Source organism: Mauremys mutica, chromosome 1 (assembly GCF_020497125.1).
Source record: "Mauremys mutica isolate MM-2020 ecotype Southern chromosome 1, ASM2049712v1, whole genome shotgun sequence".
In the NCBI taxonomy this organism is placed as follows: Eukaryota; Metazoa; Chordata; order Testudines; family Geoemydidae; genus Mauremys; species Mauremys mutica.
The window spans coordinates 369,389,447-369,417,150 of NC_059072.1; the positions used below are offsets into that span (position 1 = coordinate 369,389,447).

The following is a 27,704-nucleotide window of genomic DNA, read 5'->3' on the forward strand; positions in this document are numbered from 1 at the left end:
TCTTCTGACTCATCCAGTCTCTGTGTTTTTGAAGGTGTGATGGGTTGTGATGGGTTGAATCACAGAATCCCCCTTGGGAGCAGCCACCTGATGTGCCAAGACTACCTCTGCTCCTGCTTTCCTGCCCTGGCAGCTCGGGACTCCAGCACCCTGTCTTGCTGAGTCAGACATGCCCGTCTGCTCCAACGCAGACCCAGGGTCTGAATTACTAGCCCCACAGCTACAGACTTAACTGAAAGCAGCTCACAGAAGTGTTCCTGTCTTTAACACTCAGATGCCCAACTCCCAATGGGGTCTAAACCCAAATAAATCTGTTTTACCCTGTATAAAGCTTATACAGGGTAAACTCATAAATTGTTCGCCCGCTATAACACTGACAGAGATATGCACAGCTGTTTGCCCCACTCCCCCAAGTATTAATACAGACTCTGGGTTAATTAATAGGTAAAAAGTGATTTTATTAAATACAGAAAGTAGGATTTAAGTGGTTCCAAATAGTAACAGGCAGAACAAAGTGAATTACCAAGGAAAATAAAATAAAACACACACGTCTATGTCTAAGAGAGTAAGAAATTGAATCCAGATAAGATCTTCACCAGTTCCAGAATCCTCCCTTTTACAGACTAATCTGTTAGTCTGTGTCCAGCAATCACTCGCAGTCCTTGCAGTCACTGTCCTTTGTTCCAGGTTCTTTCAGGTGTCTTTGGGGGTGGAGAGGATCTCTCTTGAGCTAGCGGAAGACAAAATGGTGGGGTCTCCATAGCTCTCTCGTGGGCAGTCTCTTCTGCCTCCATAGCTCTCTTGTGAGCGGCTTCCTCTCTGGTTGGTTCTGTCTCCACAGCAATTAATTTCTAGTTGTCTTAATTCCATCTGTCTTTTCTGTTCGTTTTCTTTCTCTTGTGCTTCCTGTCTGGCCAGCTCCACTTTATTAGCTGCTTTCCTGGGAGTCATTATCCTGCTTTCTTGCGCTGGGCCTTGACCCTTCTGCAGGGGATTCTTAGTTAACCTGGGACTTTGCCAGCGCCCAGAGTTCAGCCTTTCTGGGCAATTTGCACCCTGTGCAGTTCCAGCTTGTTCAGATCTCCTCTCTTACTTATTTCGCTTCCTTTTCCGTCCCTTCTTCCCTTACCCAAAATAAACAAACAGAAAATAACAAACCAGTAACCACTTTGTCTGTTCTCCGGCCACCACACTTAAAAGTCACTTAAAATCACTACCGGTGTCTCAAAGTCACCAGCTGTGCCCAGACCTTGCTCGACTACGCCACCGTGACGGGTTCAATCACAGAACCCCCCTTGGGAGCTGCCAAGTGACGTGCCAAGACTACTTCTGCCCCTGTCTTCTCTGCCCTGGCAGCTTAGGACTTCAGAGCCCTGCATGGTTTGAGCCAGACACCACTAGACAGCTGCAGACCCAGACCCAGGTCTGAAACACGTCCCCTAACAGCTGTAGGCTTGACTGAAAGCAGCTAACAAAAGTGTTCTTGTCTTTAACACTCAGATGCCCAACTCCCAATGGGGTCCAAACCCCAAATAAATCCATTTTACCCTGTATAAAGCTTACACAGGATAAACTCATAAATTGTTTGCTGTCTATAACACCGATAGAGAGAGATGCACGGCTGTTTGCCCCCCTCCCCCCCAGGTATTAATACAGACTCTGCATTAATTCATCAGTAAAAAGTGATTTTATTAAATACAGAAAGTAGGATTTATGTCGTTCCAAGTAGTAACAGTCAGAACGAAGTGAATTACCAAGCAAAATAAAATAAAACACACACGTCTCTGTCTAATACAGTAAGAAACTGAATACAGATAAGAGCTCACCCTCAGAGATGTTTCAATATGTTTCTTTCACAGACAGCCAAGTTACATAAGATGATAGTTATTGAAAATCTTGTTCAACATGTAAAAAAGTTCTACTAATCCCAAAAGATAAATAATAAAATATAAAATAAAAAAATAAATTGACACACCACTTCCCACGTGAATGAATATTTAAGGTATTACTGAAATACTCAGAATCAATTCTTATTAACTAAACTAAGATTTATTAAAAGATAATTACACATAGAGACATGATTAGAGGTTTAAGTCAAAGTATTTAAGTCAGTTTCATAGTAGCGACGGCTGGCCTCAGAGTTCCACCGAGTTCTTTCAGAATTAGTCAAGAGAATATAGTCCAATGTTGAAATATTCATTATCAGGGCAGTCCAGGGTGTAACTGGAGACCAGAGTCTTGTGACTCAAGGTTCCCCTGATGATGCTTAAGCAGGGCTGAGATTAAACAATCAGGTTCGAACAGCCCTTTATACAATTTCTGGGCAGCACGGCAGTACTAGGGTGAACAATAGAATTTTGAAGTAACCTTCTATTTCCTAAACATCACTGGTAATTAAACTACCTGGATTAACATAAGGTTGTTATCCATTAAGCAGTTTATAGAATGTTCACAAGAAACTATAAAGAGACATATAGAAAATGATATTCCATGCAAGTTCCATCTAATAATATTTCCTTTTCATCTCTGAATTAACCGAATACAGCTCTAGTCAGGAATCATTTGGTTACACTGCTACCCTCTAAGAAGCTGTCGGTAAACAGAGACTACTAGAGTCACAAACTTCCTCCAGTTCTTTCATAATACAAGTCTACATTTCAAAGCTCTAGTCTCTCTAAGATGGAATGGTCCTAATTACCATCTACATACTTTTCTAACCTGTCTCTAAAGGGTGAATCTGGGTCGATAGCCTGCAAGTTGCTTAAGTCTTTCTGGCCATGTGTCACACAACCCCTTTCGCAAGCCCTGGGACTGTTTGGTTTAGCGATCGTGTGACTCAACAAGGAGAAACTGGAACCAGCGTGCGCCCAAGGGGAGCCCTGGGAAGGGTGGGCTGAAGCAATTGGAGAGTCTGGGGGAGCCGAGCCGAAACTAGTCTCAGGGCCTTGGTGCTTGGCGGGCAGGTTTCGGCTCCCAGAGGGAGGCACTAGAACAGAAGCTGCACTGCGAGAGTGGGCCTGGAAACCCAGAGCCAGAGGCAGGGCCCGAACAGTGCTGGGACTCCAAATCACAGGGGTCTTGTTTGTGGATCCCAAACACCCTCGGCTGGTGACTGTTCAGCTTCACAAGGTTGAGTGGGCTTGTGACAGAAAACCTGGAGCTGCTGCACAGATGTGGACGGGGAGTGGCCCTGGCCAGGGAGGTGTCCACAAGATATTTTCTTCACCCATATGTGGCTCCTCTGCCGTCTGTGTTTCCCCAAGTGCTCTCGTTCCAGAACTGATTGAGCTGGGCTCTGGAATACACGGTGCCTGTCTGGGGTCAAGGAGACAGTTTTTGTGTCCCTTGGAAAGTGCTCCCCAGAACGGCAGAGACAAGGAATCCCTGTTCTAGTGGGTTTTGTAAAATCTCTCTCTCTCTCTCTCTCTCTCTCTCTCTCTCTCTCTTTCTCTTTTCTTCTGGTGTATTTAGGTCCAGGTCTCTCCTTCCTTTGTAACTCACCCCCCCGCCCACAGACACACACACATGCCTCCTTCTCTCTGTCACTTCTAATTCCCAAGTCCCTGGCCATTTCTAATGGGTTTGATTATTTGTTTTATTAATAAGTTTACAGATTAATATTAGAGTATATTTCACCTGCAACAAAAGGGACCTGCAGGCCACATCCTGTATGTTGAGCTAAAGCAGGTAACAGATATGAAAAGGTGTGGGGAAAAGTGCAGCCAGAACCTCCTGTTGAAGTTGTGGAGGAGTTGGAACAGGGGCTGCAACCTTGCATATTCTAGACAGGCATGTGCCAGGGTCTGCCTCATGCCACAAAATGGGCAGGCATCTGGACTGGGGGTGAACTGTGCCACGTACATGCCTGTGCTCATGGCTCCATGAAGGAGCCACCAACCAATATCCCCAGTGGACCGTGGGACCAGGATGGAGTACTTTCTGGAACACCGGATTCCTCACCCTCTGCAGGTGGGACTAGGTTTCTCCACTTGGTATCAGGGTATCTGAGGAAGTGAACCGTGTGGAGCATGAGCATGTAAAGTTGTGTCCTTGATGGAATTCAGAAATGAAATGGATGCAGGTTGTTCAGCTGGCTTGGGTTGTAATAGTGAGGGTGGCTGGAGGGACTCATAGGACAGGAGCCCAATCAAGAATTCCAGAGGTCCTGCAGTGAGGGGGTGGGTGGGGATCACCCTCTTGTAGGACCGCCCATGGAAAACCTGAGCAGTAGGCAGTAAGGTGACCCACACCTGCTGGAGTATGTGTAGAGTGATCTGAAGGATGAAGAGACCCAGGTGAGCTCCGAGATGAAAGAGGCCATCATGGCCACTAAATGGTGGGCTGACAACTGTGCTGGTTGAATGCTGGAGGAGTGGGCCCAGGCAATACAGAAAAAAATACATACATGTGGTTGACCACAAGTTGCTCAACCAATCAATCTCCAACTGGACAGAGAATCACAGAATATCAGGGTTGGAAGGGACCTCAGGAGGTCATCTAGTCCAACCCCCTGTTCAAAGCAGGACCAAACCCAACTAAATCATACCAGCCAGGGCTTTGTCAAGCCTGACCTTAAAAACCTCTAAGGAAGGAGATTCCACCATCTCTCTAGGTAGCCGATTCCAGTGTTTCACTACCCTCCTAGTGATAAAGTTTTTCCTAATACCCAACCTAAACCTCCCCCACTGCAACTTGAGACCATTACTCCTTGTTCTGTCACCTGGTATCACTGAGAACAGTCTAGATCCATCCTAGAAAGGGGGTTCCAAAAAGGATGGATCTAGACTGTTCTTGGTGGTAGAAGATGACAGAACAAGGAGTAATGGTCTCAAGTTGCAGAGGGGGAGGTTTAGGTTGGACATTAGGAAAAACTTTTTCACTAGTAGGGTGGTGAAGCACTGGAATGGGTTACCTAGGGAGGTGGTGGAATCTCCTTCCTTAGAGGTTTTTAAGGTCAGGCTTGACAAAGCCCTGGCTGGGATGATTTAGTTGGGTTTGGTCCTGCTTTGAGCAGGGGGTTGGACTAGATGACCTCCTGAGGTCCCTTCCAACTCTGAGATTCTATGATTCTATGATTCTATGATAGAAACACACCCACTCTGGGTCTGCATTCGGTGGGTAGATATTGGACAGATTCAATGTCAGCCCCTCCACACTGGCCTGGAGGTGCAGCAGGTGACCTGTGACAGCCTTGGGAACTCCCAACATCTCAGGCTGTGGGTAGGGGGAGAACAGGGTGGCCACCCCAGCCGAATGAATGATGAGGTGTCTACAATATACCACTCCAGCCACCAACTAGTCTTGGCATCTAGATCCATGTGGGTTTCCTGCAGGCAAACCACAGAGTACCTGTCATAAACATACAGCTAAGAGTAGCAAAAAATCCCTCCGTTACCGGTACTTTCAAATCGGGCGGTGGGAGGGGGGGTTGTTCTTTGTTCTCTTTGTTTTGTCCCCTCTCAGGACAAAGAGAGAGACCAAGCACATAACCCAGATTCTTCTGAAATGACACATAAAATTGCAGAAATGGTAAGTAATAGCAAGGAAATGCATTCGATTATCTTTTCGTTTAGCTTGCGAATTTTCCTTATTCTACGAGGGGGGTATATTCCTGCTTTTGTAACTTTAAAGTTGAGCCTAGAGGGGAATATTATTCTCAACCCTTCCCAGGAAAGGGATGAAGGCGCTTGGAGGGATATTTTGGGGTGGGTAGGGCTCCAAGTGGCCCCTCCCTGAATGTTTGTTTAAATCACTTGGTGGTGGCAACAATACCATCCAAGGACAGGGAAAGGAATTTGCACCTTGGAGAAGTGTTTAACCTAAGCTGGTAGTTATAAGCTCAGGGGGTCTTTTATGTGGGTCCCAACATCTGTACCCCAGAGTTCAGAGTGGGGAGGGAACCCTGATAGTACCCTACATCACAAAGAAAGGAGAGGACCTGGCAACATGGAGAACCACCCTAGAGCCTCTGGTGTTCAATGTTTAAAGACGGTTGGCTTCATTCTGAGGGCTGAGGAGGATCCTCATGGGCAGGAGAATCCCCAGCCAGCCTTAAAACAATCATTGGCCAACCTGAAAGGCTTGTCACAGAAATTGTGGGCCCACTGGTAGACCAGGATGCTCTCCCTCCCTGTTACCCTCCATTCCTCCAAAATAGCTCGCGTGGCCCAGAGGACAAGCTAGAAATCTCCCCATTGCTGGAGAGGGAGCTTCACCTTACCCGTGAAATCACAGGTGTCCAACAGAAACGATGAAGATCATCCAGCAGCAAAGTGGCAGATGGTGTCATGGACTTATGATTATCCTCTGGCTGGGACCCTGTTATGACCCTGACTTGCTCTTTCTCCATAGGGTTAGTAACAAATTAAGAATAAACTTTTACATTTTAACACAAATCAGTGCTCGTTAAGTGACTTGCCATAAGATGTGAGCACACATTGGTTTTAGGGATGACTGGGTCACAGCTGACAAGGGGACGGGAAGACAGGCGTAAATGACAGGGGCAGCACACTGGGGAGAAGACACACAGCAGCGTTGAGGCTTGACAGAAGAGATGAGGCAAGATTGCAATTTCAGGTACCCAGCTAAGATCAATCAGACAGTTTACAAACCAGTGTACTGTACATAGACTGATACCTCAGTTCATCACATTGACACAGCACAGTAAGGACAGGGAAGGGTTTAATGTCTCTCTGTCTGTCCAGGAAGTGATTCAGGGAAGAGGCCTCATCACCATGCACCAACCAGCTCTGCACAGAGCTCAATCTGAGAGCCAGAGCACAAGGAGAAAACATTTAGGTCTCTTTATGAGTAAAGAGTTGGATCAGCCTGCCCCGGATCTGTTTGGTCCTCACCCCGTAAATGATGGGGTGCAGCATGGGGGGCACCAGCTGGTACACACTGGTAATAAGAATGAGGAAATGAAGTGGCACATTCTGGCCAAACCGTTGAATGAGAGAGGAGACTAAATCTGGGATGTACAAAGCTGAGATGGCACAAAGATGAGAGATGCAGGTACGAAAAGTATTGAGCCGGGCATCCTTTGTGGGGAGGCGGAAGATGGCCCGGAGGATCAAAGTATAGGACACGGCGATAAAAAACATGTCCATTCCACTCACCGAGATAAGAGTAAACAACCCATAGTAACTACTGATGCTGATGTCGGCGCAGGCCAGCTTCACCACAGCTATATGCCCACAATAGAAGTGGGGGATGATGTTGGTTCTGCAATATGGCCACCGCCTCACCAGGAAGGGATAGGGTAATATGATTATTCCACTACGCAGCACCACGGCCAGGCCTATCTTGGCCACAACAGAGTTTTTCAGGATCATGGAATATCTCAGAGGATTGCAGATGGCCGCATAGCGATCAAAAGCCATGGCCACGAGGATTCCAGACTCCATCTTTGAGAAGGAGTGAACGAAGTACATCTGGGTGAGGCAGGCACTGAAACTGATCTCCCTGGAATTGAACCAGAAGATGCTCAGCATTTTCGGTAGGGTGGAGGTGGACATGACCAGGTCGGTGACGGCCAGCATGCAGAGGAAATAGAACATAGGTCCATGGAGGCTCGGCTCTCTCTTCACAATGAACAGGATGCTGAAGTTCCCCAACACGGCTATGGCGTACATAGCACAGAAGGGAATGGAGATCCAGATATGGGCTGCCTCTAGGCCAGGAATGCCCAGCAGGATGAAGGTGGAGGGGTTGATGAAATTACTTACGTTAGTATCTGACATGGTGTATGGGAGAAAATTTCCAACTCTGAGGCATAAGGGAGTCTCCTGGATTTACCATATGCTCCCCTGACTTTCTGTGTGTTCCCAAGATCTCCGGTAATGGTCGCAGTAGAAATGCCTGACTGGAGAGACAATGTTAATATGAGACACTGCATACAGTAGTGGAGGGTGTTCTCATGGGAGAAGCAGATTGAGCGCTCTTCACACACTGAAAAATGACATTTTCATTATTCAGAGAAAATAACTTTGAACAATGACCCTACTAAATCCAATTCCATATTTGTATTGTGTTCCCTGCATTAATAATTCCTACACTTTGTGGTGGGGGAACCTTAAGAGGCACCATCAGAAAACACATGTGTGGATACTGGTTATCCATCATTGTTCCTTAAAGCAATGAGAGCCAGGATAGGGAGTCCATACTGACAGGAGTTCCCCATTCATCCAGCTGCTCGAAATCAGAGAGGGCAAAAAAGAAACAAAAACCTTTTTCGAAGATATGTGCTGAGAGAAACATGCCAACTAGAACATACCTCAGAGAAAAGACCTGGGCACCATTGATAACAGCTCAAGAGAAACACCTGCTCATTCCCAGCAGTGGACAAAACACAACAATTTTCAGATGCCTAAGATATGGGATGTTTTAGTTTACACACGAGACAAAGATGAGGACATATGACATAGGAGAGGAAAATAAAAAATGAAACCGATTGACATTCAAATGGACAGTTCCCACCCAGTACTATCGATAGACACTTAGTGCTCCAAGAGGACTAATTCCCCAAAGCTGAGGAAAATTGTTAGCAGAACTGATTGGAGGGGTGGGGGGTAATTTAGACAGAAAAATATTAATGTCTTCATCAACGATTTAGAACATGGCCTAGAGAAAACACTTATTAAGTTTGCAGATGATACTAAGTTTGGAGGGGTTGCAAGCTTTTTCAGAATCGGATACACATTCAAAATGATCTGGAAAAACTGGAGAAAGGGATGATTAGGGTTTTTGAAAACATGACCTATGAGGGAAGACTGAAAGAGCTAGGTTTGTTTAGTCTGAATAAACGAAGACTGAGGGGGGACATGATAATTTTCAAATACCGAAAAGGTTGTTACAAGGAGGGACAAAAACTGTTCTCCTTAAGCTCTGAAGAGAAGACAAGGAGCAATGGACTTAAACTCCAGCAAGAGTGGTTTAGGTTGGACATTAGGAAAAATATTTCAAAAAAGGCAAATACTATGTTTTGTTATACTAGCAGATTTATAACATGTAAGTCATGGTCCGAGACAGTATTCCTCTACTAGGTGTGGGCTAGGTGTTAGTTGGAGAAATGTGTCAAATTTTGCTCACCAAGGTATAGAAAGGATGTAGAGAATCTAGAAAGGATCCATAGACAAGTAACAAATGTTATGCAAGGGAAGGAATGCAAACTGTATGAGAAAACCTAAGAAACCAGTATATTTACTTGGAAAAGAGGAGATTACTTGGGGACAGGATAGTGGTATTCAAACACTTGAAATGCTGCCATAAAAAGGAGGAGGAAAGTTTTTCTGTCTTACCATAAAAGAGCAGGACAAGAGGCAATGGGTTGAAATTGCAGCATAGCAGATTTAAATTAAATTTCAGGAAAATCTTCCTAACTTTAAGTACAGGAGGCCAGTGGAATAGTCTCCCAGGGAAGTCATGGGAGCTCCTTCTGTGGAGGTTTTCCAAAGTCGTGTGAATAGCCACCAGTGTTAGATGACTAGGACAAAACAAACCTGCATCTTGTCAGGGGATAGTGTTCCCTTATAATTCTATGGCTCTATCATTCTATGAAGTAAAATCCTAGTGTAGACCCGGCCTTAGTCACGCACAAGTCTTTTGGCTCAATCCAGAGGTAACTGAGTGAAATTTAATGGGCCTGTGTTTTACAGCAGGTCAGACTGAATTCTCAAATGGTCCCTTCTGACCTTAAACCCTATGGATCTATTGATAAATAAAGTAGACCAGGCATTTATATTTAATGTGTCTCATAACATGAACAAGGGAACATTTAGTTAAATTGAAAGTCTGAACATATAAAATTGAGAAAAGGTAATTGCTAACATAATTCATATTTGCCCTGTAGAACTCCTTGCTACCGACATTATTGGAGTGAAGAGCATAGAAGAATGGGAATCACAAATAGATTGTCCATTGTATGTGGTAGCATCACCTTTAGCTAAGTTTCTCTGACACCTTCCATTAGAAGACCTCATTTCCTGTTGCTTATAAATTTGCCAAATTTCAGGTGTTTGCAATGAAATTTCCCATTTGGGTGTCTGCTTTGAGCAGATTTTTTTTGAAAGTTTCAGACATAACAGGTTAGCTGACTTCTTGAATGAAGCTAATAGAAAGTATATGTTACCCATGTTGAAAAATTCTCATTGTTCTAGTGAGGAGCCCTAGCAACTCCAAGCTTTGCAGCAGATAAGAGTCAGGTAACACCTCCTGTCCCTCTGCCCCATAAATAGACAGAGCCCTGAAATGCAAGAGGAGTGTCTGTGCATTAACACACAGCTGGATCCTGACGTCTGTACTCAGGAGGAGCTTTGCCTCACTGGGTCCTGAGCAAAGTATATGCCATGGTCTCAGAATTTGGCCTTGTATTACACATCTACTAACATCTTTCAGCCTGAAGGATTCACTGTGCCACTGAAATGCACCACCATGGGGATGGAGTCCATCAGTTGGGATGAGCAGGGGTGCACAGAAATCAGTGACATTTTGGCCAGTGATTCTTTATCAAACTCATCACTTAGGGCAAGGTCCTTGGCATGTTTCATGGTTGTGCAGAGCAGAGAGTACCACAGACTTACTCTCTATCCCACCACACCCATGTTGGACAGGGTTTGTCAATCAGGTGAGGGTTCTCAGCAAGAGATGGGTACCTGTGAATTCTGCGATCGAAGTGTCCTCCTTAGGAATCCACCTCAGGTATCCGTTACCCACACCTCTCTGAACCCAACAGCAGCATCCCACGCCGACAGCCGACAAACGGTGTGCACAGTTTCTAATATTGCTCTATGTAATCCCAATGGAGTTCTCTCAGCCTCTAGAGGAAAAGGGAGGATCTGAGTGTAAACAGTCTGTAGACAAGCACGTCTCCACTTCTGTGCTAATTATCCAGCTTTAGGAGTAAACAGCAATTAAGGAACCTTCCCAAAGGGAAATGAAAACTCGTGGGTTTCGCGCTGAGTCAGAGAGGAATTGGCTGCTCTGTACGTTTGTGTGTATGTATTTAAAAATTATAGTTGATGATAAAGAAAATTAGGGATAATGCCTAACTCTCAGGATAGATGGGTAGATAGTAGACAGAGATCTGGAGAAACTTGACTAAGAGGAGACACAAGCACTTACAGGAAACACATGGGGCTGTTGCTAAGGGATCAGAGATCAATACTTCTCATCAGTAACTATCATCATACTGTGCAGCACCTTTCATTGATGGATCTTCAAAACACCAAGCAAGAGAAAGACTCTATAAAACATCCACATTTCATTGATAGGTAAACTGAGGCACGGGGAGACATGACCTGTCCATGGCCACACAGACACTGACTGACAGAACCCAAGTGTCCTGACTTCTCTTCCACAACCATGGTCTCTCTGTCAGTAAGTGACCACATGACAACAGGGAAATGGACTTACGGTCTTGCAGGACCTGTTCACTGGGCTGAAGGCGAAAGGAATTCCCTCTGGCAAACCAATCTGGGCCCCCACTCACACTGTGAGTCTGAGACAAGCTGAAATCCTCTCACGTCTTGTGTTTACATAGCTATATGTTCATTTCCCAGTCTGCCCCTCCCTGAACGTGGAGAGGATAATACATCAGCCTGAGCAGATTTCCCCAGGACAGTTACTGGAAAAGAACAGACACAAGATGGAGTCCAGAGTACAGGAGCTGGTCACATGCCCTTCCTGCTTTCAGAACATTAAGTACAAAAATGATACATGTATACAAATACATAACATATTTTATATACTTTATAAAAATCACACTATAATCATATCACCATGGTAAATATGGGGCTGCCAGGGTGTTGCTTTGGGGACAGAATATCACACCTCCCACCTTAGTTCACTGAAGGAGAGTTTGTGGAAATCATAGGCAACCATTTATAGTCCATTCCGTCGCATCATCAGTTCTTTGCCTTTGTTACACAATTTTATATCAGTCCAGCTGGTGTTGTTTCTTTTTCTGCCTCAATGACCTATAACATATTAAACGGATATATAAATCACTGTATATATAGTGGACTTTTTCTACGGGCATAGCCCTGGGTTGGGAAGCAGCTTCAGTGAGGGCGGGACAACATGCAAAGTGCCCTTACATCCTTACCTCATCAGAACCTTCGATACCAAGTATCTCAGGAATCTCAGTGCAAGGTCATCACTGAGTACTTGGTATTCAAGGCTCTGATCATTTAAAGATGTAAGAGCACTTTGCATGTTGTCCAGCCCTCACTGAAGCTGCTTCCCGCCCCAGGGTTATGCCCATGGAAAAAGTCCACTCCCCCGTCCTGGGGTTTCCCTGTGATCCCCACTCCAAACACCTTTCCTAGAGGGTTGTGATGGTGATCTGCGCTCTCTGGGCAAAGCGTTGTGCCTTCTCCCAGCAGCTCTTTCATGGCCTCTTTCTGTGTCTTACCAGCCCAGAGAATTTCCTCCTCCCCTCTGTCAGGTGGGTCATTAGCATTTTCACAGACAACAATTTATTCAGTCTACATCCTCTTTTAAAGCTGTGGGGAGAGGTAGATATTCTGGAAGGGTAGAGATAGAGTCCAGAGTGACCTAGACTAATTGGAAGATTGAGCCAGAAGAAATCTGATGAGGACAAGTGCAGAATCCTGAAATTAGAATAGAAGACTCCCAAGCACTGCTCGAGGCTGGGGACAGAGTTGCTAAGCAGTATTTCTGCAGAAAAGGAGGTGGGGATTACAGGATATGAGAAGCTGGATATGAGTCAGCAGTGTGTCCTTGTTACTGAGAAGGCTACCGGCATATTGGGCTGCATTAGTTGGAGCATTGACAACAGAGCAAGGGAAGTGATTATTCCCCTCTAAATATAGAATATCAGGGGTGGAAGAGACCTCAGAAGGTCATCTAATCCAACCCTCTGCTCAGAGGACAATTAACCCCCAGACAGATTTTTACCCATGTTCCCTAAATAGCCCCCTCAAGGATTGAATTCACAACCCTGGGTAGGTTGGATATTAGGAAACACTATTTCACTAGGAGGGTGCTGAAGCACTGGAATGGGTTACCTAGGGAGATGGTGGAATCACCATTCTTGGATGTTTTTAAGGCCTGGATTGACAAACCTCTGGCTGGGATGATTTAGTTGGTGTTGGTCCTATTTTGAGCATTGAAGTTGACTAGATACCTCCTGAGGTCACTATGAATTTTCTGTGATTCTATGATTCTAAAGAGACAGTTCATTTTCACAAGCACGCCATAGAGCTGGATTGGGGTACCCTCTGTCACCCCTCTCTCCATCCCCGAGAGGTCAGTTGTGTGACTGATCCCCTCCAGGAAGCCAGTGACACTGTCCCCTCTCAAAACTTGAGCCAGAGGCTGAGTGCCTGGATGCACAGATGCTGAATCAGCCATTCTGTCCTGAGCATCCTCTCCCAAGTGACCAGTGAGGAGACATTCCTGTAATCCCACTATTCCTTTCCCAGATTCCCCCTCTGCCCCCCTCCCCAAGACACATACCCCTTGGCTCTCTAGGGTGGGATCTGTCCCTTGTTCAGTTGTGAAGGGCTCACAGCTAACAGACTGGACAGCTGTCTCACAAGAGGCGCTACTCTCCCCTCCCTTCCTGAGGTGCTGTTGCCTCCTGCTGCAGTGTTAAAGGAAGTCTCACCCACCTCCCCAGCGATTTCTAGGAGTCCATCACCCTTCTCTGTGCTCCCCTCTGGGACACATCTTCCCATGCTTCCTAGCAATGGGTATCTCCCTCGTATAGCTGTAATCTGGACATTTTCTCCCTGACAGGTAATACACACTTCTCCCTCCCTGAGGAGACTCTGCCTTCAGCTGCAGTGCAGGAGCTGGTCTCAACCACCCCAGCTCTTGGGACCATGCAGCTTCCCCCTGCTGCAGAGGAATCAAGCAGACTCAGTCTCATTCCTTCAGCAGCTCCTGGGACATTCCCTCTTTCCCTCTGAGGTTCCAGCAGAACGATCCTTCTTGTAGGCAGACACTTTAACAGCCTAAGCGACATGAAAAATGTCATTACCAATTAGCATTTCAATAGGGTTATCGTCTACCTCCCCAGAGGTGGCCAACTCTGGCTCCGGAGCCACATGTGGCTCTTCAGGAGTTAATATGCGGTTAATTGTAGAGGCACCAACTCCTGGGCTGGAGCTACAGGCATCAACTTTCCAATGTGCCGGGGGGGTGCTCACTGCTCAACCCCTGACTCTGCCACAGGCTCTGCCCCCACTTCCCCCTTCCCGCCCCGCCTGAGCCTGCCATGCCCTCGCTCCTCCCCCTCCCCAGAGCTTCCTGCACCCCACAAAACAGCTGGGAACAGAGACAGGGATGATGGGGGAGCTGTTGATGTATTATTGTGGTTCTTTGGCAAGGTACGTTGGTAAATTCTGGCTCCTTCTCAGGCTCAGGTTGGCCACTCCTGTACTACCCACACTGATAATGCAGCTTCCCAACACACATTTTGTATGTGCACTTGAGCCGAAGGCACAAGGATTTTTTGACCCCATTCCTCTAATCCTCCACTCAAATCTCCTGTAAAATCAGAAGGGTCCAGCAGGTTCTACCATTGTAATTCCACTGACCACATGAGGAATAAATGCCCTGTGCTGGAAGGAAGCAGGCAGCATGGAAGCCATGTGAATGCTCCGTTCCCGAGCACAGAAGCTCCTCAGTCACCTGTCACTTATCATTCTGGGTTTGTAAAATTATCCTGTACACAATCACATATGAGGCACCACAAGGATGTTAGCATTAATTGCAGGGAAAACTTTAGGTGGGAAGATACAGGGGCAGAAGTTTTTGAGGTTAGCAGGGTATAGTAACAGCCAGGAAAGGAGTGTTAGTTTATCTTTGTTTTCTCAACTTGTGAATTTTCCCTTTGCTAGAGGGAGGTTTGTCCCTGTTTTGTTGTAACTTTGAGCCTAAGGCTAGAGGGGGTTCCTTTGTGCTCTTTGAATCTGATTCCCCTGTAAAGTTACTTTCTATCCTGATTTTACAGAGATGATTTTTTTTCTTTTTAATAAAATCCTTCTTTTAAGAACCAGACTGATTTTCCCGTTGTCCCAAGACCCAGGGGTTTGGGTCTTTGATCACTTTGTAACCAATTGGTTAGGATATTACTCTCTAGCCTCCGCAGGAAAGGGGGTGTAAGGGCTTGGGGGGATATTTTGGGGGAAGAGGAACTCCAAGTGGTCCTTTCCCTGTTCCTTGTTAAATCACTTGGTGGTGGTAGTGTACCAGGTTTTAACCTAAGCGGGTAGAAATAAGCTTAGGGGGCTTTCATGTGGGTCCCCACAGCTGTACCCCAGAGTTCAGAATGGGGAAGGAAGCCTGACAACAGGTTTCCCAAATCCCACGTGAGTGCCCTGAGCAGCAGGAAAATGGTTATTTTGCTTGGGGCTCACAAGCTCTCCCTCTGGAGCTGTTCCACTTTGTACAAATATCAGAGGGGTAGCCGTGTTAGTCTGGTTCTGTAGAAGCAGCAAAGAATCCTGTGGCACCTTATAGACTAACAGAAGTTTTGCAGCATGAGCTTTCGTGGATGAATACCCAATTCTTCGGATGCAAGGCTTGCATCCGAAGAAGTGGGTATTCACCCACGAAAGCTCATGCTGCAAAATTTCTGTTAGTCTATGAAGTGCCACAGGATTCTTTGCTGTTTGTACAAATACAGGGCTGAGCAGAAAGAGGGTTGGGAATCCTAGCTCCATCGGATGGTTGACAATTGCAGGCTCAGTAGCATGCAGAGGGGGGACTGCTACCCCAGGTGTGTAGTGGCAGGGGTATGGGGATGCGTCCCTGCTCTAACAGTGGTGTAGAATTCCCACTGGGTCGGCTGGGAATCCACCCGAAACTCGCTGACTGGATCTCTGGCCACAGAGTTTGCTGCCCCAGGCCACTTGCTACTTTCCCGTCGGTTGGTACCTTGGTCTCTAGGGGTTTCTCTGGTTCATCTGAGTAGCAGGCCAGAGCCAGTCCCAGTGGAGCCTTGGTCAGGGGGTGGCTCCACAGCTCTGGCCAGTCCTGTAGCCAGCTCAGTGGGGATCCACACTCAGGAGAGGGCAGGAGGCGTCTGTCTCGTTCGGTGGCTTCAGCCTAACAGAGCCCCCAGACCCGCCCTTTATAATTCCTGTCCCACCCTCTGACTTCCAGTGGGAGGGGTCAGCATGTCCTGGCTCTACCCACTAGGGTTCACAGAGTGTATCTCCCCCTCTGGCTCCATGTGAGGACCCCCCGTCTCCGCTAAATGCCTACATTTCCCTCTATACGTTTCAGGGGTAATCTGAAATTGTTTCCAAACCATTCTTCTGGATTTACAATAATCTAAAGAATCCTCAATTGGCATTTTATTGAATATAGCCACAGCTTTACCAGTTAACTTTGCAACTAAAGTGGGCATCTTCTGGTCATCAGGAATCTTATGAATCACACAAAGCCTCTCAAAGGTGCTGAAGTATTCAGCTATATCACCTGCCTCATTGTATGCAGGATACAGCTGTTCCCATTTGCGGATTTTTGGAGAGGTGAAAATCAGTGGAGTAAAGAGATTCTGGTTCTGCTTTTTCAGCAAATTCAATTGGTGTTTCGACTCTCCCTCTTTCTTCTCAATTTCTTGTTGTTTTAGTTCAATAGCCCTCCTGTGTTCAGCCTCCTCTCTGGCAGCCTCTGCCTGTGTCAGCTCCAAAATTCCCCTATGTTCTTTTTCTTTTTCTACTGCCTGCAATCTGAATAGCTCCAATTTCACCATTGTTTCCCTATTTTCACTGATCGTGCTGCTTTTCTGTACTTCCTTCCCTTTCCTGAAATAAGCAAACAGAAAATAACAAACTGGCACTCCAGCCTCTACATTCAAGTTTAATTAAAATCTCTACACCAGCGTATGAACTGCAAGTCTCACTCAGAACAACGAGCTGTGCACCAGCCCCTGTTCCTGAGCAGATTTCCCTTTACACTTTAAAAAACACATTGTTTTAGGTAAGAAAATATAAAACAGATGTATTAAGTACAGAAATATAGATTTTAAGTTATTATTAGCAATAAGTGTACAGGTGAGTCTCATCTTATGCGGCGGTTCCGTTCCGCAGTTAGCGCATAAAGCGAAAACCGCGTATAGTCAAAATTACATTGAGTTGAATGGTGGGCGGAATCACCCGCACTACAGAAACAGTATTTAAATTGTTATTTTTCTCTTTTTTTGTTGTTTTTGCCGACCGCGTAAAGCTGAAATCACGCATGTTAAATGCGCATAAGATGCGACACACCTGTATATAGCAAACCATATTACCCAAGAAATAAAACAAAATCATAAACTGAGTTCTATATACTAGACAGGATTCGAATCAAACAGTGTCTCAACCTGATGGTACAAACTGTTCACCAATCTTCCACACAGAGATGGCTAATTCTACTTTACATCCTGGGACCATCTCCTTCGTCGAAGTTTTCTTTCTCTAACCCTGTTTTCAGGTGTTGAGTTGTAAGGAGTAAGACGAAGTGGTGATGTCACTTCCCCTTTTAACAGCTTCTGCCATGGGGAGGGAACTTCATTCCTCCAAATGAAGCCCAAAGCACAGTGAGTGGAAAAGTACAGACACAAGATGGAGTCCAGCGTCACAGGAGCTAATCACATGCCCTTGCATGTTTTGATGGGTCATAGAAGGAGCCAGTAGCCATATCTTGGCAAGCATCACCCCAGAAAAGTCCATCAGGTGGGGACAAGCTTCTTCTATCATCCATTGTGTACATTGATGGGTCACAAACGTGAATAGTGCATTGACAATGTGCTAGGCAGACTGGATGTAAACTACCATTTGGGAGCTACCACAGGAGCAAACACATTTGAAATACAGATACTGAGTCAATATTCATAATTTCAGGTATAAAAATGAGACATGCATACAAATAAGACAATCATGTTCAGCCAACCACAACTTTTCCATAGACACCTCACGTGACATATTTTGTAAAAGATTTATTGAAATAATATAACAGTGAGGAATATGGGGGTGCCAGGGTCTTGCTTTGGGTACAGAGTGTCACAGCAATATGTCTATTGAACTGGATCTCTCTGAGATACAATTTTCTATTTTTATATAAGATTCTGATTTAGGGTGTACTGATAATATTAATTTAGATAATATGGGAATTTAGTTTATTAATGTAATTTTATTTGATGTTCATAATAATAATAATAATTAATATGGGTTTAGGCTCGCCAATCTGTTTGATCAGAAGATAAAAGTTCTTGTCCTGAATCAGGCTCCACAGAACTTATAAAGGACCCTCGGGGGTATGACAGGAAGCTCACACTGAGACAGATAGAGCCTTAAAGACTTTTTATTAAAATCAATAACAGTAAGTAAACGGTAAAATACTGAAGAGTTACAATTGCATTACTGCTGTTCAAAAGATACATATGAGAATATAGTATTATATGCAACAAAGCTTTGGTTAATATACTCACACCATTCCTTGACAACCTGGTGGTAAGAGACACAGGACCAGCCTTGCGGTTCAGGTTTGTCAATTCTTGAGTGAGGGATGCAGTGCTTAGAAAATGCTAAGAGCTGTTAAAACTGACTAGGGTTTACTTGACTATCTTAAACTTAAATCAAAACCTAATAAACAAAGAATAAAAATTAGGGAAACCAAGCTTAGCCTAGTTCCCTTGAAACTTAAAGTTTAAGAAGAACAAGTTTAGCCTACAAATAGTAGCAGTCATCGTAGCTAGATAGAGTGGAAGGAGTAAGTGAGAAATGGAGATAGAGAGAAAAATGGAGATCTAAAGCTAGTAAGAAAATGGAGATAAATGGAGATCCTCTATTGAGGTGGTTGCCTCTTTTATAGGGCAAATGCCGGACCTCCTTCCTCTTATGCCCAAATTTCATTCCTCACCACAGAAATGTTAGGGTACACTTACCCCATAGGCTAGTATGTATGTGCGTATTCATGACAGGTATGTACGCACATCAGTCTTTGTGGTGTACTTGTTAAGTCTGTCATTGTCTATTGGTATAAATAAAAGGTCATAGACATAGACGTGGGTACTCATCTATTTAGGTAACAAGATATAGGTCCGCTTTGCTTTCTCAATAAAAGGTCTTAATCTAGATATGCTAACTTTGCTTTAGCTTAACATACAGGATATGGCCTGTAGGTCTCTTGCATTACAGCCAAACTTACTTTAATACAAATCTATAAACCTAATACAATACATCAAATAAAAAAGATATCTATATATATGCAAGCAGGTTAGTCCTATAGGCTACAAAGATATTCATCAATGTCTTGAAAAAGACTGCATTCTGGTATGTAATACAGGAGAAAAACAATCAGAGGTACAGAGCAAAGGAAAATGAAAGAGTGTTTTCCCCGTTACTCATCTCACATGTAATAGGTGATCCCTTTAAAATGTCCCTTATAATTCTTGTTCAGTGACAGTCACCTGCACTTTCTGTTTGTCAGACCTCAGACTCACACACATTACTGGATTAACAGACCTTTTCCCAGAGTATATGGAGAGCCATTCGTCCTCTCAGTCATCATCATCTTCATGGGAAATCCCAAAGGAATGTAGCCTCCTTGAAAATTGAGTGCTGCCCCGATCGACCACTGGGAAGTTGCTTAAGGGGGTCTGGTTGCATAGTCACGTAGGGTCTTTCTTGTTGTGCTACCGAAGCTTTTGGCTCCCACGTGATTGCTGGCCATTTAACTGCATCCCTTGGTAGGTCCACTTCAGAATTTGCTGATCATTTAATCTAGTAATGTGTCCCCAGCAAGAAAGCTGCCAAAACTGACACAGCTGATGGGGGCAGTTGTAGGTTCAATGTATCCTCACTCCTAATCTTGTGCTGCCCCTTGATTTGGAGCAGCTGCTGGAGACCAGGAGTATTGAAAATGTCAGGCCCGAGTGCGCAGCCTTCCTCAGCTCTATAGACTTGCAGCTTAACAGCAAGCCTGATGCCACGACATCCCCACAAAGGCTGCAGAAGGGAACAGGGAAACAGCTGTTGATCTCCAAGCGCCACATCTCGAGCAGCCTTCCACGTGCTCAGAAATCCCTCCTGACAGGTTAATACCAATCAGGTTACAGTTTCAAGTTATAGGCTGCTTGATGGTAATGACCAGGAACTTCATTTTACCTGGATGAATAACCAGACTAATGTGCATGGCTTCTTGCTCAGCCAGATCAACTCTCAGATGCAATGATTCCCAGTGCTGCACCTGCAATGGCCACTGAAGTCAATGGAATACCAGCCCCTAGAGTGTTTGTAACTGGCACCTAGCGTGGGATGTAGAAAAGAATTGGCAGAGAGTGAGAGGCATCTGGCGAGGCGAGGGGTTGAATTACAAAGGAAAGGGAGAGATGGACCTCAGTGAATGGAGAGAGATGGGATGAAACCCACTAAAACAGGGACTTCCTGCCTCTTCCATTCCAGGGAGCACTTTCCAAGGGAGAAGAGAAATCCTCTCCCTGACCCGAAACCAGCACTGCCTGGTTCAGGAAAAATTTCCTTCAGGGGAGCCCAGCTGGATAAGTCCTGGAACCAGAGCAGTTGGGAAAACACTGAGGGCAGAGGAGCCATATTTGGTTGAAGACAATGTCTTGTGGACGTCTCCCTGCCCAGATCCACTCCCTTTCCACTCACAGTCCACTAGAATCTGTGAAGCAGCTCCACGTTTGCTGTCACAGCCCTGCTCCAGCTCTTGTGGCTGGAAACCTGCCAAGTGGCTGTGTTTGGGTCCCACTCACTGGACCCATGTGATTTTGATTTGGAGCAATATTCAGGCTCTCTCTGGTTTTGCGTTTCGAGGCCCACTCTCGGGATGCAGCTTCCATTCTAGCACCTCCATCTGGGAGCAGAGACTGTGCACCAAGCTCCAAGTCCCTGAGACTAATTTTGGCCTGGATCCCCCAGACTCTCCAATTGCTTCAGCACACCCTTCCGAGAGCTCCCCCTTGGACCCACTCTGTTTCCAGTTTCTCTCTTTCCGCGCACATAATGGTTAAAGCAAACAGACCTGTGGCCACCTTGTACCTGCAGGCATTCTCCTTGTCAGACAGCAATCGCTTCCATCCCAGCTCCTGAGCAGCTGGAAAGAGGCACCATTTATGGAGGTCAGGAGCCTGAGTCCTGTTCACAGCGCAAGCCCTAGACCCAGATGGAGCTGTTACCTGCAACACAGCTTGAGTGTCATATATGATGAGCTCGGTGCTGAAAATTTAAAGAGGTAAACAGTGGTGTCCCCCAGGGTTCTGTACTGGGACCACTGCTGTTCAGCATTGTAGCAGATTTTATACCTGCTCAACTCCTTCAATTCAAGGTGGGCGGGGGGCGAGGTTAACCCTACCTCCCTGTGTCTATGTCAGTTCAGATTTTCCTAGATGCAATAGCTGATGGATTCCTTCACCAAGTAGTTGCTGAACCAACAAGAGGGATGACATTTTAGATTTGGTTTTGGTGAGTAGTGAGGACCTCATAGAAGAAATGGTTGTAGGGGACAACCTTCTTTGAGCAATCATGAACTAATTCAATTTAAACTAAATGGAAGGATAAACAGAAATAGATCTGGGACTAGGGGTTTTCATTTCAAAAGGGCTAACTTTAAAAAAATTAAGGAAATTAGGGAACTGGATTGGATTGAAGAACTTGGGGATCTAAAGATGGAGAAGGCCTGAAATTACTTCAAGTCAAAGTTGCAGAAACTATCAGAAGCCTGAATCCCAAGAAAGGGGGAAAAATCATAGGCAGGAGTTGTAGACCAAGCTGGATGAGCAAGCATCTCATAGAGGTGATTAAGACAAGCAGAAAGCCTACAAGGAATGGAAGATGGGAGGGATTAGCAAGGAAAGCTACCTTATTGAAGTCAGAACATGTAGGATAAAGTGAGAAAGGCCAAAAGCCATGTGGAGTTGGACCTTGAAAAGGGAATTAAAACCAATAGTAAATAACAAGAAAACGAAGAAAGAAGTGGGACCACTAAACACTGAGGATGGAGTGGAGGTTAACGATAATCTAGGCATGGCCCAATATCTAAACAAATACTTTGCCTCAGTCTTTAACGAGGCTAATGAGGAGCTTAGGGATAATGGTAGGATGACAAATGGGAATGAGGATATGGAGGTAGATATTACCACATCCGAGGTAGAAGCCAAACTCGAACATCCAGGTAACTACAGGCCTATTAGTTTGACATTTTAGTATGCAAGGTCTTGGAAAACAATTTGAAGGTGAAAGTAGTTAAGGACATTGAGGTCAATGGTCATTGGGACAAATTACAACATGGTTTTATAAAAGGTAGATCGTGCCAAACCAACCTGATCTCCTTCTTTGAGAAGGTAACATATTTTTTAGACAAAGGAAATGCAGTGGATCTAATTTACTTTGGCATTCGATTCGGTTCCACATGGGGAATTATTAGCTAAATTGGAAAAGATGGGGATCAATATGAACATTGAAAGGTGGATAAGGAACTGGTTAAAGGGGAGACTACAACGAGTCATACTGAAAGGTGAACTGTCAGGCTGGAGGGATGTTATTAGTGGAGTTCCTCGGGGATCAGTTTTGGGACCAATCTCATTTAATCTTTTTATTACTGATCTTGGTACAAAAAGTGGGCATGTGCTAATAAAATTTGCGGATGACACAAAGCTGGGAGATATTGCCAGTACAGAGAAGGACCGGGAAATCTGGATGAACTTGTAAACTGGAGTAATAGTAATAGGATGAAATTTAATAGTGAAAAGTGCAAGGTCATGCATTTAGGGATTAAAAACAAGAATTATTGTTATAAGTTGGAGATGCATCAGTTGGAAGTAACAGAGGAGGAGAAGGACCTCGGAGCATTGGTTGATCACAGGATGACTATGAGCTTCCAATGTGATATGGCCGTTAAAAAAGCTAATGCAGTCTTGGGATGCATCAGGCGAGATATTTCCAGGGCTCCCGAAAAACTCTTGTGGGGGCCCCAATTGCCTCTCTTGCCGCCCCCCGGGCTGCCCTGGACCCCAGATTGTAGCCCAGTGGTCTAGCTTGGCCTTTATTATATTCACTGATTTGCATTATATTCATTATAACTGAAGGGGGATAGCTCCCTTTTATGGACCCTGCCAGCCAGTTGGCTATAATATCCCTCTTAGTAGCTGTTCTGTACTTGCTTTACCTGTAAATGATAAAAAATCTCACTGCGATGCAAATCGAAAAGGAAGTGAGTTGGCACCTGACCAAAAGAGCCAATTGGAAGTCTAGAACTCTTTTAATTGAACTGCATTCCGGGGGGGGGGAGTGTAGACATTGAACAGATGCAATGTGAGGTGCAGCAGGTGACCTGGGACGATCTCAGCAACTCCCAGCATCTCAGGCTGTAGGTTGGGGAGAACAGGGTTACCACCCCAGCCAAATGAGTGCTGAGGTATCTAAAATATACCACTCCAGTCGACAACTAGTGGATGGATCCTTGTGAGTTTCCTGCAGGCAAACCACAGAGTACCCTACATCATAAAGGAAGGAGAGCACCTGGCAACTGTGGAGACCCACCCAACGGCCTCTGATGTTCAATGTTGAAAAGATGGTTGGCTTCATTCTGTGGAGGATCCCCAGCTGGCCTTGCAACAATCACTGACCAACCTGAAGGGCTTGTGACAGAGGTTACAGGTCCACTAGCAGACCAGGATGTCCTGCCTCCAGATTAATTTAATATATGGAGACATACACATCTCATAGAACTGGAATGGACCCTGAAAGGTCATTGAGTCCAGCCCCCTGCCTTCACTAGCAGGACCAAGTACTGATTTTGCTCCAAATCTCTAAGTGGCCCCCTCAAGGATTGAACTCACAACTCTAGATTTAGCAGACCAATGCTCAGACCACTGAGCTATCCCTCCTCTGAAACAGCACTTGTGGCCCCGAAGATGAGCTGGAAGTCTCCCCAGTGCTGGAGCGGGAGCTTCACCTTACCCTTGAAATTGCAAGTGTCCACCATAAAATGGTGAAGCTCATCCCGCAGCACAGTGGGGGATGTTGTTGTGGACCTATAATAATCCTCAGACTGGGGCCCCGTTACGACCCTGTAGCCCACGGTGCTTCGTCTGTACTGATGGTGATGCACAGCCTGTCTCTATCTCCAGAAAGGGAAAGGGAGCTGAAGGGAGAAGAGCAGCCCCTAAACGGTCAGGGAGGGGAGACAAAAAAAATGACCCCCTGAGATTCGTCCAAGAACAGGGGAAATGAGAAAAACCCTGGGTGGGAACAGTATGGAAGATGGAGAGGACACAAATGAGTAGGGCTTCTCTCCCCCTGCAGCTTGGTCTCAGGGCAGCCTGAGCTCAGGGCTTCTTCTCCCGTTCCACCTTGGGGTCTTCCCTTCCCCGGCAGCTCCTACTGGGCTGGAGGCTTGAACTCCTGCTAGCTGAAGCTAAGCAATCTGGATTCAGGGCTTCTGCTGAGATGCACCACATGAATCACAAGCTGATTGCCATGTTCTGTTCATTCCCTCTGAAGCACCTGGCACTGAGCTCTTTCAGAAGACAGGCTACTGGGCTACATGGACCATTGGTTTTACCCAGTGTGTAGGCCTGAAGTTGCCTGGATCACTTTATCCCCCTTTCTTAAAGATAGGAACTGTATTAGCAATTCTCCAGTCGTACAGTACAACCCTGAGTTTACAGATTCATTAAAAATTCTTGCTAATGGGCTTGCAATTTCATGTGCCAGTTCCTTTAATATTCTTGGATGAAGATTATATGGGCCCCCCAATTTAGTCCCATTAAGCTATTCGAGTTTGGCTTCTACCTCGGATGTGGTAATGTCTACCTCCATATCCTCATTCCCATTTGTCATCCTGCCATTATCCCTAAGCTCCTCATTAGCCTCGTTAAAGACTGAGGCTTTTACCCAGTATGGCCATTCTGATCGTCTTCTTTAGACTCCAGATGTATCTGCCTCCTGCTGTAACCCACTATACCCCACCCCCCTCTCAGAGCTGAGATAGATCCCAGGAATCCTGATGGGGTCTCTCTCTCCACAGAGTTAGTAACAAAGTAAGAATAAACATTAAAATATTAACACTAACCAGTGTCTTTAAGTGACTTGCCATAAGATGTGAGAACACATTGGTTTTAGAGATGACTGGGTCGCAGCTGTCTGTCCAGTAAGAGATTCAGGGAAGAGACCTCATCACCATGCACCAGCCAGCTCTGCACAGAGCTCAATCTGAGAGCAAGAGCACAAGGATGAAACATTTACGTCTCTTTATGAGTAAAGAGCTGGCGCAGCCTGCCCCGGATCTGTTTGGTCCTCGCCCCGTAAATGATGGGGTGGAGCACAGGGGGCACCAGCAGGTAAACATTGACAATGAGAACGAGGAAGTGCCGGGGCACATTCTGCCCAAACCGCTGCGTGAGGGAGGAGAAGAAAACTGGGATGTGCAAAGCTGAGATGGCACAAAGATGAGAGATGCAGGTCCCAAAAGTTTTGAGCCAAGCATCCTTTGTGGGGAGGCGGAAGATGGCCCGGAGGATCAGAGTATAGGACACGGTGATAAATACCACGTCCATTCCAATCTCAGAGAAAAGATCAAACAGTCCATAGTAACTACTGATGGTGATGTCAGCGCAAGCCAGATTCACCACGGCTATATGTCCACAGTAGGAGTGGGGGATGATGTTGGTTCTGCAGTATGGCCACTGCCTCGCCAAGAAGGGATAGGGTAATGCGAGTATGCCACAGCGCAGCACCAAGACCAGGCCTATCTTGGCCACAACAGAGTTTTTCAGGATCATGGAATGTCTCAGGGGATGGCAGATGGCCACATAGCGGTCAAAAGCCATGGCCACGAGGATTCCAGACTCCATCGCTGAGAAGGAGTGAACAAAGTACATCTGGGTGAGGCAGGCACTGAAACTGATCTCCCTGGAATTGAACCAGAAGATGTTCAGCATTTTTGGTAGGGTGGATGTGGACACGACCAGGTCTGTGACAGCCAGCATGCAGAGGAAATAGTACATGGGCTCATGGAGGCTGGGCTCCCTCTTCACAATGAACACGATGGTGAAGTTCCCCAACACGGCTATGGTGTACATGGCACAGAAGGGAATGGAGATCCAGATATAGGCTGCCTCTAGGCCAGGAATGCCAAGAAGGATGAAGGTGGAGGGGTTGGTGAAATCAGTTATGTTAGAATCTGACATGGCGTAAGGGAGAAGGTGTTCAACTCTGAGGCATAAGGGTGTCTCCTGTATGTACTGTATGTTTCCCTGACTTTCTGTGTGTTCCCAGGGTCTTGGGTGATGGTCACAGTAGAAATGCCTGAATGGAGAGAATGTTAATATGAGACACTGCATGCAGTAGTGGAGACTATTCTCATGGGAGAAGCAGATTGATCACTTTTCACACACTGAAAAATTACATTTTTATTATGCAGAGAAAATAACTTTGAACAATGACCCTACTCAATCTAATTCCATATTTTATGGTGCTTCCTGAGTTAATAGATCCTACACTTTGTGGTGGGGGAAACTGAAGAGGGACCAACAGGAAACACAAGTGTGGATACTGGTTATCTATCATTGCTCCTTTATGCAATGAGAGCCAGGATAGTGAGTCCATGCTGTAGTGAGTTCTCCATTCATCCAGTTGTTCGAAATCTAAGAGTGGAAAAAACCAAACTTTTGGGATGAGGTGCTGAGAGAAACATCCCAACTAGAACATACCTCAGGGAAAAGACCTGGGCCCCATTGATAGCAGCTCAACAGAAACACCTGCTCATTCGCAGCAGTGGACAAAACAAAAGAATGTTCAGACCCGTAAGATATGGGATGGAGCATAACATATTTGGGAATGTGCTTAGTTTTAGTCACCCAGGCTCTATTAAGGATATAGCATATAAAAAAGGGATTTCCAAGACAGGCTTTGAGAATGGAGAAGGCTGCCATATGCAAACAGATAGAAAAGTCTGGGACTCTTTAGTTTACACAAGAGACAAAGATGAGAGCATATGCTATAGGAGAGGGAAATAAAAATCGAAACTGATTTATGTTCAGATGGACAGTTCCCAACCAATACTATCGATAGACACTTAGTGCTCCAAGAGGACTAATTCCCCAAAGCTGAGGAAAATTGTCAACAAAATTGACTGGGAGGAAAAATTTAGACAGAAAAATATGAAAGAAAATTGATGATTCTTTGATAACAGTTTATTAGATAATGGAAAACTCATGATTCCAAAGTCAACAAAGTGATCAATTTTGGCTAAAACCCAGTTCAGTGGGAAAGTGAAGGCAGCAGTTGGGAGGGGGGAAACAATATGTAACAAAGTGGAGAAAGGGAAATAGACAGCTAAGAATAGAGTTCGTAAAGTATGAAAATTGATAAGGGACGTTAAGACATCAGGGAAAACTCCATGTTTGGCAGGGCTCTAGATCACAAAAAGGAGGTTATTAAGTATGTTAACAACAAGAGAAATCCTAGAAAAGTTTTATGTCAATTCCTGTGTTAAATGTAAAGTATTAAAAAAAAAAAAGAGAAAGTTTTCTTTTATAAAAGAATTTACAAGATTAAGAAACAATGGAAAAGCTGGTATGGGATTAGTTAAAAAAAATCTAGAAATGCAAGTAATGCCAGTCACCAACAGAGTTTTGCAAAACAGGTTTTGTCAAATAAACTTGATTTCATCCTTTAATGAGAGTACACATTGATTGATCAAGGGAACAACGCAGATGCAGC

The 27,704-nt window shown here is 45.2% G+C and overlaps 2 protein-coding genes across 2 annotated transcripts; both read right to left on the reverse strand.

The window, feature by feature from the left end:
- Nucleotides 1-6,794: 6,794 nt before the first annotated feature.
- On the reverse strand, nt 6,795-7,742 carry LOC123363036 (olfactory receptor 52E4-like). Its single transcript, XM_045003704.1, has one exon. It carries the CDS (start codon nt 7,740-7,742, stop codon nt 6,795-6,797), a length of 948 nt encoding a protein of 315 aa, XP_044859639.1.
- A 17,480-nt stretch (nt 7,743-25,222) lies between these two features.
- LOC123373576 (olfactory receptor 52E4-like) lies at nt 25,223-26,170 on the reverse strand. The gene has a single exon (XM_045022558.1). It carries the CDS (start codon nt 26,168-26,170, stop codon nt 25,223-25,225), a length of 948 nt encoding a protein of 315 aa, XP_044878493.1.
- Nucleotides 26,171-27,704: the final 1,534 nt, after the last annotated feature.

What these genes read in the sequence shown, in the direction of transcription:
- LOC123373576 (XM_045022558.1), bottom strand. Translation starts at nt 26,170, where the DNA reads ATGTCAGATTCTAACATAACTGATTTCACCAACCCCTCCACCTTCATC.
- LOC123363036 (XM_045003704.1), bottom strand. Translation starts at nt 7,742, where the DNA reads ATGTCAGATACTAACGTAAGTAATTTCATCAACCCCTCCACCTTCATC.